The 17,207-nt window shown below is 48.4% G+C and overlaps 2 protein-coding genes across 2 annotated transcripts in view; one reads left to right on the top strand and one right to left on the bottom strand.

The window, feature by feature from the left end:
* The window catches only part of amer2 (APC membrane recruitment protein 2), an 11,228-nt gene extending 4,882 nt beyond the window's left edge, over positions 1-6,346 (top strand). The window contains exon 2 of the transcript XR_006024635.1: positions 6,332-6,346. The gene's annotated coding sequence lies outside the window, so the exon portion shown is untranslated. The remainder of the gene's footprint in view (positions 1-6,331) is intronic.
* Positions 6,347-8,460: 2,114 nt separating this feature from the next.
* The window catches only part of phldb2b (pleckstrin homology-like domain, family B, member 2b), a 57,770-nt gene continuing 49,023 nt past the window's right edge, over positions 8,461-17,207 (bottom strand). Inside the window, 5 exon segments of the mRNA XM_042067377.1 lie at positions 8,461-10,231; positions 10,533-10,618; positions 11,163-11,382; positions 11,833-11,979; positions 14,589-14,688. Coding sequence (XP_041923311.1) covers positions 10,091-10,231; positions 10,533-10,618; positions 11,163-11,382; positions 11,833-11,979; positions 14,589-14,688 — 694 coding nt within the window. The 3' untranslated portion in view covers positions 8,461-10,090.

Genomic DNA, 17,207 nt, shown 5'->3' on the forward strand with positions numbered 1-17,207 from the left:
GTGTTGGAGGTGGTGGAGGTGTTAAGTGGGTTTACTGCTGGAGATGGCTGACGGAGGTGGTGGAGGTGTTGGAGGTGGTGGAGGTGTTTAGTGGGTTTACTGCTGGAGATGGCTGACGGAGGTGGTGGAGGTGGTGGAGGTGTTTAGTGGGTTTACTGCTGGAGATGGCTGACGGAGGTGGTGGAGGTGACGGAGGTGGTGGAGGTGTTAAGTGGGTTTACTGCTCTCCTCTCACCACCGGGGGGCTTCTAGAAGTGAAGTGAAGTGAAGTGAAGTGAAGTGAAGTGAAGTGCAGTGCTCCACCTCCACCAGGGCTGCATACAGATGAGACGGGCTCTTCACATAGCAGAGGAGAGGAGAGGAGAGGAGGAGAGGAGAGGAGGAGAGGAGAGGAGAGGAGGAGAGGAGGAGAGGAGAGGAGGAGAGGAGGAGGAGGAGGAGAGGAGAGGAGAGGAGGAGGAGAGGAGAGGAGGAGAGCAGCTCTTATTTACGTGGGAGGAAATAGGGGAGAGAGACAGACGTGTGTGTGTGTGTGTGTGTGTGGTAGGTGTGTGAGTGGAAGGGTGGGGGTGAGAATGGTGCAGTGTGAATCCCCAACGTTTAATGGTGCAGTGAGCACACTTACCCCTGATCATCCCCCCCTTCTCTCTCTCTCTCTCTCCATCTCTTTCTCTCTCTCCTCATTTCTCTCGTTCCCTCTCTCTTCCCCTTGCGTTGGCTGTCTGCAGTCAGAGGCCTTTATGTAAATGTCTTATATAACACCCTAACACTCATCAATGGCGACACACCATCGATCGGTGCCTCAGACCATGTGAGAAGGGTGTGTGTGTGTGTGTTTGTGTGCAGTGTAGGTATTAGGTCAGCCTGTGTGTGAACGGTGTGTTTGGGGTCAGGGACTTGAGGCCATTCGTTGACTTTATTGCCACAGGGATGAATGGCCTTGTATGTCCAGTGCTCATGGGGGACAACACAACGCTTATTCACCAGAGAGCTGTTCTGCGGGAGATGAGCTGAGCGTTATGCCAGTGTGTATTATAGTGCTGTGTTGTTGATAGTGCTGCATTATGGCTGAGCTGTATGGGTGTGTGTGTGTGTGTGTGTGTACATACACGTATGACTAATGGTTGGGTGCCCCAGTTTTTCTAAAGCTTGGTGACGGATGTGCTCAGAGAGAATTTGGCGGCTGCTGCAGCTGTGTGTTGTGTGATAATTCACTGTGTGTGTGTGTGTGTGTGTGTGTACACCCATAATTCGCTGTGTGTGTGTGTGTTGTGTGATAGTCATTTAGACTAGTGGACGTCACAAAGCTCCTCGTCACGGAACAGTTGTTTCACGGACCTGAGACCTGCACATGTGTGTGTGTGTGTGTGTGTGTTTAAGCAGAGGTCCTAGTGTTCTCATGGGTGTATATGCATGTATGGTGTGAGAGAGGTGATAGAGAGGTGAGCAGGAGGAAGACAAAGAGGAGAGAGAGAGAGAGAGAGAGAGTGTTGTGTAAAACTGTAAAATGGACGTGTGATGGCGATGGCATCTGAGAGGGTTTGAGTGGCAAGAGGAGTGTGAGGCTGTGTTGCTGTGTTGCTGTGAGTGTGGGCATATGCTCGTGTGTGTTTCCTGTGTGCGCTGTGTGTGATGTCGGCACTCTGGGGCCCAGTGCCAGGGAGCTGGGTGAGGTGGCGCAGCTTAAGTGGCTCTGGGACACATATGGGCACTGCCAGCCATACGCCTACCACTGCACTGGGCTCCACACATTAGACAACAAGTATCAAATGTCACGGACACTTTTACCTCTATCTCTCAAACACTTACATAAACACACACTCTTTCTCTCTCTGTCTCTCCCTCCCTCCCTCTCACACATGCATGCATGCACACACACACACACACACACGATGATCAGTGAGAGCATGTGTATGGCCCGGGGTGTGTGTGTGTGTGAACCTGTGTTCTGCAGGGGGGGGGGGGCAGACTTGGAGGCTACGCTGGGTGGAGTTTAATTGAATTTGCTTACAGAGGGAGACAGAGAGTAGATACAGAAGAGTGCCTTTACACAAATGAGAGGGGGAGAGAGAAATGGACAGAGAGTGAGAGAGAGAGAGAAAGGAGCTCTGTTTTTGGATGTGACTGGGAGGACTTAAACTAAACTCTAAATGTCAACTGATTCTTGATGAAACATTGATGTAAATGAGGCCCCTTTGGGCCTCAAACACTAAGCTCTCTCTCTTGCGCTCACTCTCTCTCTCTTTCTTTCTCTCTCTCTCTCTGTGCAGTTGTTGTATTCATATGCAATTCAAGTTCTTATTCATAAATGCATTATGTAGTGGAGGACAAAGGGTACAGAGATGCATTGTAAGGAAGCTGGAATGTCAACAATCTCTCTCCTTCTCTCTGTATTTCATTCGACTGTCCCCTTGTTTTTCTCCAGGAGAGCTAAATCTCACTCTAAGCCAAAAGACTGTCACTGTACACTGTACACGCAAAAGACAGGAAAGACAATCAAAAATGGCAGAAAAGCAGACATGGGGGAAAATCCCCTACATTTGGCACTTACACCTCGCTTGCTCCTCGTCCATCTCTCTCTCTTTCTCTCTCTCCCTCTCTCCCTTTAATTTTTGCCTTCTCATGCACAGCTTCCTCTTGCCTGCCCTTTACACAGCTCTGCACAGAGAAAGAGAGAGGAAGAGCGAGAGGGAGAGAAAGAGAGAGGGAGAGAGAAAGAAAGAAAGAGAGAGGGAGAGAGAGAAAGTGAGAGGAAGAGAGAGAGGGAAAGTGAGAGAGGGAGAGCTGCAGCTGAATGGCAATGTGGAAGCTCCCAGTACTTTGGGTCTCGGAGCTCTTAGTGAGAAACCCAACAGAGACAGACATTCTGTTCCTGGACGGGCTGTTTACGTGGACTCTTACACGTACATGAGTGAGTTTATGATAGGAAATGGGCATTCAATTCAAAATCTGAATTTGCAACACCCCCCCCCCCCCCCCCCTCTCATTTTGCACGCCTGTCTCACCAAGGAGGTCTCCATAGCAACCTCAGTAGGTCATCCAATGGGAGGTGGAGGTGGGGCTGTTTGGGGGGGGGGGGGCGGTTACTTGTGTGTGTGTGTGTGTGAGTGTGTGTGTGTGCATGTGCGTGTGAGTTAGAGAGAGGGGGGGGGGGGCAGAAACAGAGGTGTATGAGGTGAAAGGAGTTGACAATATGGGGTGCTGACTAGAATGAGGTTGATGCCATTTCAGACACACACACACACACACACACAGTGTGCGCTCACAAACACCAGCAGCAGGTTAGTAGCAGCAGAGTGCTTCTCTCATTTCACTCAGACACACCCCGGTACTTTTGCTGCAGCCTCCTGGGACCCCCTCACATGATCACATGACCACCACCACCACGCACACCACTCCCCTCATGTCACGCAACATGCGGCCAGTCCTCCCAAAGTCACCTTGGCAGGCCAGTGTGTTAGTACGGGCCCAGAACCATGTGATGAGGTCACTTCCTGGCCCCTGGAACCAGGTCAGTCTTCGCTCACAGATTGCTGGACACATGCACAAGTGCACACACATTCTCTTTCGCACACGCACGCACTTTGGGAGCCGGCTGTGTAACGGCAGCGCCGCTCTCATCCATATTGCACGGCCAACCCGCGTCTCAGCTTAAGTCCATAATTCATTTTGCGTGAGTGGTGGGAACAAGGTTCTGCATCTTTAAAACACGGCAGGGGACTGCTGTTTGCACTCCTGTTCTGCAAAGTCTGTGTCTTGCTGTGTGTCTACTGAATAAAAGACATCAGAGAACCTCCCATCACACTCTGCAGAAGAGAGACTGCGATCTAGAACCCTCAAAGGTTCCTCAGTTTATCTCTATGAAAGTAACTATACAAAATCAACTTTGATTGCATTTGTTTTGGATCATAGAGAACCTTTTTCAGCCCTGAGCTACCTTGTTCCGGGTCCTAAGTGAACAGTAGTTTGTAGAATGCTTAGCTTCTTAAAGGCCTAAACTGTAACCATTCCAAATATGATCACCATATGTTGTCAGAGAGTAAGGAAACACAATGAATTGAAGTAATGGCTTATTTGACAACATTACTCTAACCCGTAAAACCCATGAAAAAAAATGAGTAACGGGGCGGAATCTCTTGGAATTTTCGTTTATGTTTTGAACGATTAATTCTAGAATAACGTATTAATAATGGGCTAGCGCGTCCTCCTATTTGGGTTGCCAAATTAGCAAAGGCCAACTGTCAACAGCTGTCAGTTGTAGTCATGAACGCCTACGCAGGCAAATTTCCAAAATTAAAACAAGAAACAAATTAAGTGGACATCGGAGGAGCTTCCTGAGATGGTGACGTCTTCGTCAAACGAAGAATATCAAGTCTGACGCAGAGCTGGCCATATTTCTCCACAACAGGTAGCCTAGGCTAAACTTCATCTGCATCGCTAACTTCAGCTAAATATGTTATGTTGGTTAGAGAGGTATTTTTTGTTTTCACTGTTTCCATAATGTGTAGCTGGGTCATGGTTGGAGAAACGTTAAAGCTGCAGGTCAACTAACGTTAGCTAAGTCTTCATTACATCTGGAAACCCAGAAGAGGCTCGCGTCTGGTAGTCTTGAGAACGTTCACCAGTGTTTTGATTTTGGCCTGCAGAACGTTCGGTAACAATCCTACAAATCGCACCTTTAACCCTTAAAGGTGTAGGTTTTTGAACGTTCTAAGTTCCGCAACAATTAAAGGTTCTAAAATTCTATGTTGAATTCAATGAACCCAGATATTCTTTAGAATGTTAATTTCTCAACATTCCGTGTGACGGTACTCCTTTAAGGGTTAAGGAACTTTGTGAACCTTCTGTAGTTCCGTAATAGAACTCTACCCTGAGTTCTTCTCTATTGACCGTTTCAAGAGAGTTCCATTATCAGCATCATAGTTGTTCCCACAAGGCTTCCGTTTTAACATTCCATATGTTATCTTAATGAAGCGGAAGTAGATTGGGAACAAAATAGAACGTTCAAGCATTGTTTTTGTTGTTCTTGTTGAAAGTGTCTAGAACATAATGCAGCAGAGTCCCAGGTTCTCTCAGCTCTAGTAAGCATTTGCGGGGACGGCCCTCTGGAGGGTGCTCTCAAGAATCAATTTTCATCACGCCGGCCGCAGCTGGACCATCCATCACATGTAATCCACTGCGTCATGTTCACACACACATACAGCCCCGTCACTGGATTGGGTGATCGGAGAGCTCATAAGCGCTCATGGGACGCCGAGGCAGAGAGAGGTATTAAGTGGAACGGACACGCCCGCTTCTCTCCGTGATCTCTCCGTTGGACCAGGTCACTCACCACTGGGTGGTGTACAGGTCACTCACCGCTGGGCGGTGTACAGGTCACTCACCGCTGGGTGGTGTACAGCACACTGGACTGCTGCTGATTCCAAAGGGATAAAATGCTATTCATCAGTAAAAAGGCTCAGAGAGACCGAAACGCCGCATCTCGGATGGAATTAAATTGACACTGGTTTTAGTTCCTGTCACTCACACATACTGTACACACACTGACCCAAAACAAAGGTTACGTAACAGTATTGGGTGTGCCCAGCTGTTGCGTTGTTTGTAATGGTAGTAAATCTCTGGTCCTGGTGTCCCCCAGCTGCGGCTTCTGATTGGCCGGCTGGGGTCCAAGAGAGGACAGAGAGGCGGAGTCAGCTGTCCGTCACCAGAGCACCCAAGCAGCGGGGACACCCATGACGCTGAGCAGGGGTGTGTGTGTATGTGTGTGTGTGCGTGTGCGTGCGTGTGTGTGTGCGCGTGTTGAGTTACAGCTGGAGGGAGCAGCTGGGTCTGTGATAAAGAAAAGCCTCCTTGCACTCCTGGGATTGTGTCACAGCGGGGGGACGCCCCCTACACACACACACACACCCACCAAGCACACACAGACAAAGAAAGACGGTCAGTTTGCCCATCCCCCACCCACCCAGGCACAGTTACCCAGCAGCAGCAGCAAGGCCCAAAACAAAGCATTAGAAGGTCAAGTTCATTTAAGGCTTAATGAGGACAAGGTCAGCTAATTGGACAAGCATTTTTAGAGCGCTATTCTCCACACACACACTCACTCTAACGTATCTCTCAGTGATGCGTAAGCTTAGGAGGCGCCCCCTCTGACTCACCACATGTCTTTGACCCCAGGGGCTAGCTGTGCTAATGCACCACATGTCTTTGACCCCAGGGGCTAGCTGTGCTAACGCTAATGTATGCTTTTGCCCCTAAAAATGTAATGTGCCTCTCGCCATTTACTAAAAACAACAGTGATGAAACATGCATGAGGTGAGGGGTGAGAGAGGAGATGTGTGTGTGTGTGTGTGTTGGGGGGGGAGAGAGGAGATGTGTGTGTGTGTGTGTGTTTGGGGGGGAGAGAGGAGATGTGTGTGTGTGTGTGTTGGGGGGTGAAGGGGGGAGTAGAGATTGGGGGGCAGTGGGGATGGGTGACCTCCTGAGCACCCTGTCAGCGTCATGTGGCTGTCAGCACTTGTTTAACCAAATGACCACCACAAACGCCCCCCCCCCCCCCCATCTGAAAATGTGCACACACACCCCTGCCCCCACTCTTCCGCTGCTCAGCTGTCCGTCAGTGTTTGGGTGAAGGTGGGAGGAAAGAGACACACACACACACACACATACAGTGGAACTACACGGGCTGTCCCCTGGGGAACATAGAAACAGGAAAAACACGCCACCCTGCGCGCTTCCTTCCACGGCTGCTATCCTTCATCCCGGCACAAAGGGACGGCTCTGAAACACACCACTAGCCACCGCAGGGGGTCACCACACAACCACCCCCGTCCTCATCTCACACACACACACACTACCCCCCCTCCCCCCAATATTTTAGGACGCTTACAGCGCACCGGATTCACCACACACCAGCATTGCGTGTCTGTGAGTGTTGGCGTAAGCGTGTGTGAGTCACTCTGCAGGAGGCTCATCTTCAAAGCGATTTCGCTAAACCGAGGGGAGGGAGACACAGACAAAAGATGAGCAGAAATGAAAGGATATCAGGAGCTGGAGTGGGGGGAGAGAGAGAGAGACAGACAGAGGGGGAGAGAGAAAAGGAAGGCTGGATAAAGGGGTGAACAGCACCATGACCACAACAGACAGTGGAGAGGGGGAGAATGCCGCTGATGAGCAGGAGCATCGTCCACTCTACACAACAGCCAGGACCTGATCAATAGGCACACTGAACCAAGGTCGCATGAGGATGCAGATGCTTAGCATGCAGATTAATACCCCCCAGATGAGCTGTGGAGCCGCTCCACGTCTCACCAACAACACCCCACGTTTCTCTCCCCAGCCCTGGCAAACCCACACACTGCAATCCCACCAACAACACCCCACGTTTCACTGCCCAGCCCTGGCAAACCCACACACTGTGAATAGGCTTTCGGTTTAAACTGGGTGACGGTACACGCTAATAACTTAAGGGCATTATTGCCTATGCCCATGCAATAAGTAGGCCATTCACACACACACATTTGGCGCCAGTCTGTGTGTGTTGGTGCCAGTGTGCTAAGAGATGGGCTCTTGCATACTTCATACATGAATGAGCAAAATCATGTCTGCGTGCACGTCCACTCCGATATACACATTGTTGGCCTGTGATAAATTGGTGAACTAATGAAGATGGTTGCTGGCTTTGCACTCGGTGACCGTCTGGGCTGGAGAGCACTTTAATCGCTCGACTCCGTGGAAGGATCAGCGGACGACACACTTCATCAGGCCAAGTCGGGCTTGTTCGAAGGTTCGCCAAGACACACTGCGGTTGATTGAAGAGTTGGGTCAGTCCTGGCAATACTATAACATGGGTTCATGCACACACACACACACACAGACTGTGTCCTCAAGTCATAGTCAGAATCCTATTGCAACATTAGAGTGTGGTTAAGGCTAAGCTCTCTTGACATGGCAATTTGGCACAGTTCCTCAAGCTCTCTCTGTGTGTGTGTGTGGGTCTGGGGCTGGCTAGCCCAGACACTCCTCTTCCACACTCTACTCCGTCCACACTGACTGTGACACCAGGAGTGCAGCAGAAGAGCTGCAATGTACCCACAATGCACTGGCCAGTGCAGCATCCACCCATAACTCACTGGCCAGTAAAGTCGAACGTTTTTACTGCTCACTGCTGGCGCTCGTTCACTCCACTCAGTTAACAGCGCTTGGTTTACCTTTCTTTCTTTCTTTCTGACAGACAGACACAGCCAGCACAGGTCCAGCCAAGCTGGTGATTCAGTGATTAAGTTCAGCACTTCAATTAGATTAGACATTCAATCAGGCCATCGGCAAATGCTTCATTACTTGATTAATCAAATGGCAAATTGCAGATGGTGATGGCCCTTTGGAAACGCTGCACACACACACGGACACTAATTTGTTTACTTGACTTTGTTGATAATTGAAAATTCTGATCACATTACAACGTGCATGTTATGCTCTCACTTTATTTCTTGATTGAAAATAAAGATGCATGCATGATTAACAATATAAATATTTCTATAAAAAACTGAGCAAATTCTACTGATGTAAAAACTGGATCAGCTGAACAAAGGCTGCCCTTGGCTATGAGGGTCTGGAAGGTAGTTGCTGCCCCCTACAGGTTGAAAGTTGCATAATTGAAGCTTATACACTGACAAATCAGTGGACGACATGATTGAACAATTGTACATGAAAATACATTTGTGCAAAAAAAAAAATATATATAAAATCACTTAAAGCTCTTAGCACTTAAATATATCTAAATATTTCTGGCAAACCAGAATGAAAATGTTCTCTTTGCAATTTGACGTTTACACAGAGTAGCAGAAGTAAAAGTGAAGTACATGGCACCCCTCACAGATAAGAATACAAACCAGCAGAGTATATTTAAAATCTGCTCTTACAAACAGATCCGTTTTTATACACAAAACTAACAGAAACCTCTAATTGGCACCCCAGTGGGAAGTTCATACAAAAGTAATTCTATTTTTCTTGTTGCCTTTTACACATAAAAATATCCAGCAAGTAAAACTACACGGACACTTCAGGGGTAAAGCAAATAAAAAAAAAGCGTATCAAATCTAACATGGTACTTACAAAAAGGCTTTAAAAATTATGACAATTTTGATCAGTTCTGAATAAAAACTACAATACAATAAATTCTGATGTACATATTTTGATGTATTAAGGAGTGCTATTTAAAATATATATCAACATTATCTAGACTAAAGCTGAGTAACCTAGGCACTGAATTTTGATATGAGATATTTACATTTGTCTTAGCACCACAGGTTTCAGTGAAGTCCCTCTAGAAGGGGTTTCAAATCATGAACCAGACTCATCACACTAAGGTACACACAAACCAATACACACACACACACACAAACACAAACATCAACACACACACACACAAACACAAACATCAACACACACACACACACACACATTTCTCTGAGGATTTCAGCTTTATGTGTGACCCACTTCCAATTGTAACCAGTACCAGCTAAATAGTGTTAGAGTGTCCTGTCCCTGAGAAAGACCACTGTCCCAAACACCACGACAACACTGAAATGACCTCAGGAAAACACACACACACACACACACACACACACACACACACACACACACACTCACTCTTATCTCTCCATCAACATCATGGTGTAGTGGAGGCACTCACTCATTAAGGCACGTAGGAACGCCGGTTTAGCTCAATATGCGTGTGTGCTTGTGCACTAAATCACGCGCACGCACACACACTGAAAGAGCAAGAGCAAGCTCTGCAAACACCTTATTAAAGTTTGCAGAGCTATTCTGATTGCAAAACCCACTTTGGTTTTAGAACAGAAGAAATAGACCTGTAGAATAAGACACGTGTATGAAGTGATAAGGCACAGCATGAAGCCCTCGTGAAAATATAAAAAATATATATACACATATACTAAAATATATAAACACATATACTGAAATAACTAGACTGCAGTCAACTCTAAGTTCACAGGGGAGGGGTAGAGAATGCCCCGTGACATCATGTCAGGTTCTCTGAAATATCCCTCCACCTGGGCCAGCTCACACCCCCCTAAACCATGAACTGCGTGTATCCCTCCGCTCCGGTGACGATGACGTCCATCCAGATCCGCATGGCCTCAGGGGATGGGGCCACCATGTAGTAGACCCGGTCATGAGTCTTCACACTGAACGTCAGAGAGGGGTTGGGGCTCTGGGGAAGTACACACACACACACACACGCACACGCGCATGCACGCACACACACGCACACACATACACACACACGGTCAAGGTTTTTTTTCAACTGCAAAGTATGTATTTGTTGCTTCTCTGTTAACACATATTCAATTATGAGAAGTGAGATCAGTTCACAAATCATACAAGTTATTATGATTCTGAAGTATATTCAATAATAAGAACTGAGATCAGTTCACAAATGATTATGATGATTGTTATTATGATTATGAAGACACTAAACATTTTTAGTGAGTTGTCTTAGAAATGTCCTTTACCTTGTGTGCGTTCTTTAGGTGGTCATAGTACACCTCCTCAATGGCCTGGAAGTAGATCACTCCCTTAAGCTTGGCCTCATGTTTATCTGTAGGGAAATAAAGGTCACTGAAGTGGACGCTTGCGGGGTATCGTGTTTATGCACTGCTGTTGGCCTTTAGGCACATGCTATGCAAACATGCGCTTCACTGATCAATAGATCTGGCCACAGTTCAAACATGTGCTCCACTGACCAATAGATCTGGCCACAGTTCAAACATGCGCTTCACTGATCAATAATCAATAGATCTGACCACAGTTCAAACATGCGCTTCACTGATCAATAATCAATAGATCTGGCCACAGTTCAAACATGCGCTTCACTGATCAATAATCAATAGATCTGGCCACAGTTCAAATACAAAGATTATGTGGCCAGCGAGGACAATGTACAACGGTGAAATCAAAAAGATCCATGAACTCTGTTCTCCACAAGACTTTCAAGACTATTCTGCTCCACATCAATACGTTCAAATTACAACAAAAACATTTCATACGTACAATATTCCTTAAACATTTAAAGTTAGCGACTCTCGATTCTCTGAGCTTGGTCTATTTGTCCATTTATTCATCCATCCATCCATTCATCTTACCAGCGTAGTAGGACAGTGTCCTGCGGTTGCGGTCGAAGACGAACCACCGCTTCTTCCACGTTTTGATCTTGCCCCCCATCTTGACCAGGAACCCTCGGCAGGTCTTCTCGGTGATGGAGATGTGGTAGCAGATCTCGATGTTGTGTCCAGCCGACTCGATGTGACCTCGCAGGTCAAAGTCATCCTTCCTGACGGGCAGGTACCGAGTCAGGGGACGAGCCTGGGGGAGAGGGACAGGAAAGGGTCAACCTGACGGACGTCTCTGGGTCGTGCGTTCAACACACCACTGAAGCGGAGACCTAATGCAGTTGGTGCTACAATATGCAGGGAGATCTATACAGTCATTCATCAAAGGCATCCTACCTGTCCTCTATCTATCTGCCTCCAACTCTGTCCCTTCAACTCACAGAGATACACACACACGCGCTTGTGTGCACAGTTGCACACACACACACACACAGACACACACACACACACAAAAGCTCATACACAAACAAACACACACAAAATGTCATACACACACACAGACACACACAAAAGGTCATACACAAACACACACACACACAGACACACAAAAGGTCATACAGAAACACACACACACACACACACAAAAGGTCATACACAAACAAACACACACACACACACACACACACACACTCCCCTGTCTCACCTGGGTCCTCTGTTTCTCGCGCATCTTGACCTCCCTCTCGATGAGTTTCTGTCGTCTGCTGGTCTCCTCCTGCAGTCGCTTCTCCAGATCCTCCCTACGCCTCCTCTCCTCGTCCAGGGCCTGCCTGCGCACCTCAATCTCTCGCTCCTGAGCCCACACACACACACACACACACAAAGCCAATTAGCCTGCCTGCACACCTCCATCTCACGCTCCTGAGCCCACACACACACACACACAGCCAATTAGCCTCGCTAATAAGCAAATACAGGCGTGTGCAGGTCAATTGGCCGAGAGCGTGAATCAGGAAAGTTGAAAGGGCCGGCGTGGATCTAGTCATCCCAGACAACGGGCCAATGGGGAAATGACCCAATGGGAGAGAGAGATGGGGCGGGATGTGGAGCTGAATATGGTATGGGCACTACACTACAGTAGCTATGCATGCTGCGCCACAGTGCCCCCTACAGCACAAATAATCACATTGAAGTTCAAACGAGGTCCAAAACAAGCTATACATCTCCACAGCACGTATACATACCACATCCCTGCTGGCCAATCAGAATCTAGTGTCGCTTCTCAAGACTAAACACGGAGGCAGTGATGATGGCCCACGCATCCATCAACACATTCCACTAAGGCATCAGCACCCCATCAGTAGAGTCAGACCCTGCTCTAAAGCCCCATAATGCATCAGCACCCCATCAGTAGAGTCAGACCAAAGATTGTTAAGGCGGAGCAAGATGTTTCATCAGGAGCCACTTCCGGGAACCCGGATCGCACGAGGGGGGGGGGGGGGTCAAAATCCCCCTTTATGCAGAGCAGAGGCAGCGACTGCTCCATTGAAGTCTATGGGCATAGCTCAGAATTTTACCACACATGCTAAGGTCTTGGTTCTATAGAGTTAAGAATGTGAATTTTGGGCACGTTTTCATGATCCTCAAACCCTTCTGAACATTTCAGGTACATTTTTAGCATTTTTGAGCATTCCAGTCTGGAGAAAATCGACTTTATATCAGGTGTGCGCCGGTTATTTATGCCGCTGCTGTTGGCCGGTTGCAACGTACGCTCGTCAATACGTCATTGACACGCCTCTTTATGCAGACAGGATTCGATCCCCATTTCGCGCCCATAGACATGAACTACGACGAAGTATCTTGCTCCACCTTAACAATCTTTGGTCAGACCCTGCTCTGAAGTCCCATAATGCATCAGCACCCCATCAGTAGTGTCAGACCCTGCTCTGAAGCCCCATAATGCATCAGCACCCCATCTGTAGTGTCAGACCCTGCTCTGAAGCCCCATAATGCATCAGCACCCCATCTGTAGTGTCAGACCCTCGACTGAAGTCCCATAATACATCAGCACCCCATCAGTAGTGTCAGACCCTCGACTGAAGTCCCATAATGCATCAGCACCCCATCAGTAGTGTCAGACCCTGCTCTGAAGCCCCATAATGCATCAGCACCCCATCTGTAGTGTCAGACCCTGCTCTGAAGCCCCATAATGCATCAGCACCCCATCAGTAGTGTCAGACCCTCGACTGAAGTCCCATAATGCATCAGCACCCCATCAGTAGTGTCAGACCCTGCTCTGAAGCCCCATAATGCATCAGCACCCCATCTGTAGTGTCAGACCCTGCTCTGAAGCCCCATAATGCATCAGCACCCCATCTGTAGTGTCAGACCCTCGACTGAAGTCCCATAATGCATCAGCAACCCATCAGTAGTGTCAGATCCTCAACTGCAGTCCCATAATGCATCAGCACCCCATCAGTAGTGTCAGACCCTCGACTGAAGTCCCATAATGCATCAGCACCCCATCTGTAGTGTCAGACCCTGCTCTGAAGTCCCACGCGGAGCCACTGAGTGAGTTTGGCAGCCAATGAAACGGACAGAAAGTGACCCCAGATGGGCGCAGGCTTTCCCACCACTAGAGTGCTGCTTTAGCACATAACTGAGCGGACATGAAAGACTTCTACTCCCAGGCCAGGGGTGGGAGAATACAGAGGGCTGTATTATGGGGCTAAGAATAGAACTCAATCTGATCCTAATTCACTCTGGAGAGGGTGTGTGTGTTTCTGTTTGGGCATGTGTGCCTATGCCCCATTTGGGATTGTCTTCATGAGTGTGTAAGCTGGCATATTGCGCTTGAGGGACTGAGACAGTGTTAGAAATGTGTGTGTGTGGTGTGTTGTGTGTGGTGCGGTTTGTGTGTGTGTGTGTGTGTGTGTGTGTGTGTGTGTGTGTGTGTGTGTATGCGTGTGTGTGTTTGTGTGGTGTGTGTATGTGTATGTGTATGTGTGTGTGTGGTGTGTGTATGTGTGTGTGTGTGTGTGTGTGTGTGTGTGTGCGTTTGTGTGGTGTGTGTGTGTGTGTTGTGTGTATGTGTATGTGTGCGTGATGTGTGTATGTGTATGTGTATGTATGTGTATGTGTGTGTATTGGTGTGTGTGGTGTATGTGTGTGTGTGTGTGTGTGTGTGTGTGTGTGTGTGTGTGTGTGTGTGTGTGTGTGTGGTGTGTATGTGGTGTGTGTGTGTGTGTGGTGTGTGTGGTGTATGTGTGGGTGGTGTGTTGTGTGTGTGGTGTGTGTGTGTGTGGTGTGGTGTGGTGTATGTGTGGTGTGTATGTGTGTGTGTAAAGACGTTACCCTGTGCTCTAGTAGGCGGTGTGTGTGTGTGTGTGTGTGTGTGTGTGTGTAAAGACGTTACCCTGTGCTCTAGTAGGCGGGGTGTGTGTGTGTGTGTAAAGACGTTACCCTGTGCTCTAGTAGGCGGTGTTTCTCGGCCTGGGCCTCTCTCAGCAGCCTCTCCATCTCCTCGATCTTCATCATGTTGGCCGTGCTGGCACTGAGGGCACACACACACACCACAACATTACCGTCTGCCACTAAACATGAAAACATGACCACACATGCAAAATCCCTCTCACCACAGAGGCGTCTGCCCACAAATACTGAACCATTGACATCAGTCATCATATACACACACTGACACACACTCACACTGTGTGTGACACACACACACACACACACTGTGTGTGACACAGACACACACGCACACACACACACAAACCCCAGAGTGGGAAAAGCATTGTAACCTTTAATTTAACACACATGGAACTCCACATACAGTAAATCCACAGGAAGCTCAACTGATGCACACCAAGCAGTTATGGCAGACATCTTATGACATGCCTACTCTCCCTATGTTGTTTTTCACACACACACACACACACACACACACACACACACATACATCTTATGACATGCGTGCCTGCACTATCCATGTTGCTCTTTTCTCTCTCTCTCTCTCTCTCTCTCGCTCACACACACACACACACACACAGTGCTAAAGTCCAGACAGAGCCCATTGTGTTCGTTGTTTCTTAGCTGGGAAGCGGGAGGCGCTCTGAGACTGTGCTGCCTGAGTGTGTGAGGAGTGTGTGAGGAGTGAGTGGAGTGTGGGTGAGGAGTGAGTGAGGAGTGTGTGAGGAGTGTGTGTGGAGTGTGTGAGGCGTGTGTGAGGAGTGTGTGAGGAGTGTGTGTGAGGAGTGTGTGTGGAGTGTGTGAGGAGTGTGTGTGGAGTGTGTGAGGAGTGAGTGAGGAGTGTGTGAGGAGTGAGTGAGGAGTGTGTGTGGAGTGTGTGTGGAGTGTGTGTGGAGTGTGTGAGGAGTGAGTGAGGAGTGAGTGAGGAGTGTGTGTGGAGTGTGTGTGGAGTGTGTGTGGAGTGTGTGAGGAGTGAGTGAGGAGTGTGTGTGGAGTGTGTGAGGAGTGAGTGAGGAGTGTGTGAGGAGTGTGTGAGGAGTGAGTGAGGAGTGTGTGAGGAGTGAGTGAGGAGTGTGTGAGGAGTGTGTGAGGAGTGAGTGAGGAGTGTGTGTGGAGTGTGTGTGGAGTGTGTGAGGAGTGAGTGTGGAGTGTGTGTGGAGTGTGTGTGGGAGTGTGTGAGGAGTGTGTGTGGAGTGTGTGGTGGAGTGTGTGAGGAGTGAGTGAGGAGTGAGTGAGGAGTGTGTGTGGAGTGTGTGAGGAGTGGGAGTGAGGAGTGTGTGAGGAGTGTTGTGAGGAGTGGTGTGTGGAGTGTGTGAGGCGTGTGTGAGGAGTGTGTGAGGAGTGTGTGTGGGAGTGTGTGAGGAGTGTGTGAGGAGTGAGTGAGGAGTGAGTGAGGAGTGTGTGAGGCGTGTGTGAGGCGTGTGGTGAGGAGTGTGTGAGGCGGTGTGTGTGGAGTGTGTGAGGAGTGTGTGAGGAGTGTGTGAGGAGTGTGCTGTGGAGTGTGTGAGGAGTGTGTGTGGAGTGTGTGAGGAGTGTTGTGAGGAGTGTGTGTGGGAGTGTGTGAGGCGTGTGTGTGGAGTGTGTGAGGAGTGTGTGAGGAGTGTGTGAGGCGTGTGTGTGGAGTGTGTGAGGCGGTGAGTGTGGAGTGTGTGAGGCGTTGTGTGTGGAGTGTGTGAGGAGTGTGTGTGGAGTGTGTGAGGAGTGTGTGTGGAGTGTGTGTGGAGTGTGTGAGGCGTGAGTGTGGAGTGTGTGAGGCGGTCTGAGACTGCGCTGCCTGGCTGAGTGAGGATGGTGGGCGGGTGGACAGATGTGGTCACAGCGACACGGCAGGAATCAATAAGAGCGGCCGGCGCTGGAACCCTTTATAGGCCTGGGCACGCTGCCCAGCTGCTCTGCATACGGATGAGAGAGAGAGAGAGGGAGGACCACTCTGATGCTTTCCATTTAGACTTCAAAAAGCCCCACTCTGCTCTGACTCAAAAAACGACTCTTCTCTCTCTCTCTCTCCCTCTCTGGTCTTCCTCCCTTTGTTCTTCCTTGACCATTTACATTTTCTCTCACACACACACACTACTCTTGTGGTCGCATAAACATACATACATTACTCTTTATCTCACACACAAACACACACACGCACACACACGTTCCTGTCCGCTGCATCACCTTTCCTTAATGTACTCCATCTTTCCTCAGAACCTACAAACCCCAAAACCAGTCTGTCCAATACAACATACGGTCTCCAGAACCCTGTGTCCACTACTCTGTCCAATACAACATGAGGTCTCCAGAACTCAGACTTCACAAGCTTCAAATGTAGTTTCCCAATTCCATATAAATGGACATTCATCGACCAATGTGTTCAGAACTACAGATCTATGAAGAAGTTATTTTAACCATATCTATCTATCTATTGTATCTATCTATCTATCTATCTATCTATCTACCTACCTATTGTATCTATCTATCTATCTATCTATCTATCTATCTATCTATCTATCTACCTATTGTATCTATCTATCTATCTATCTATTCATTACTCATGCAGAAGAATGGTGCAGGGTCACAGGTAGAGGTACAAGTGTGAATAAGGAAGTTCAAGACACAATACAG

Source organism: Alosa sapidissima, chromosome 17 (genome assembly GCF_018492685.1).
Source record: "Alosa sapidissima isolate fAloSap1 chromosome 17, fAloSap1.pri, whole genome shotgun sequence".
NCBI lineage: Eukaryota > Metazoa > Chordata > Actinopteri > Clupeiformes > Clupeidae > Alosa > Alosa sapidissima.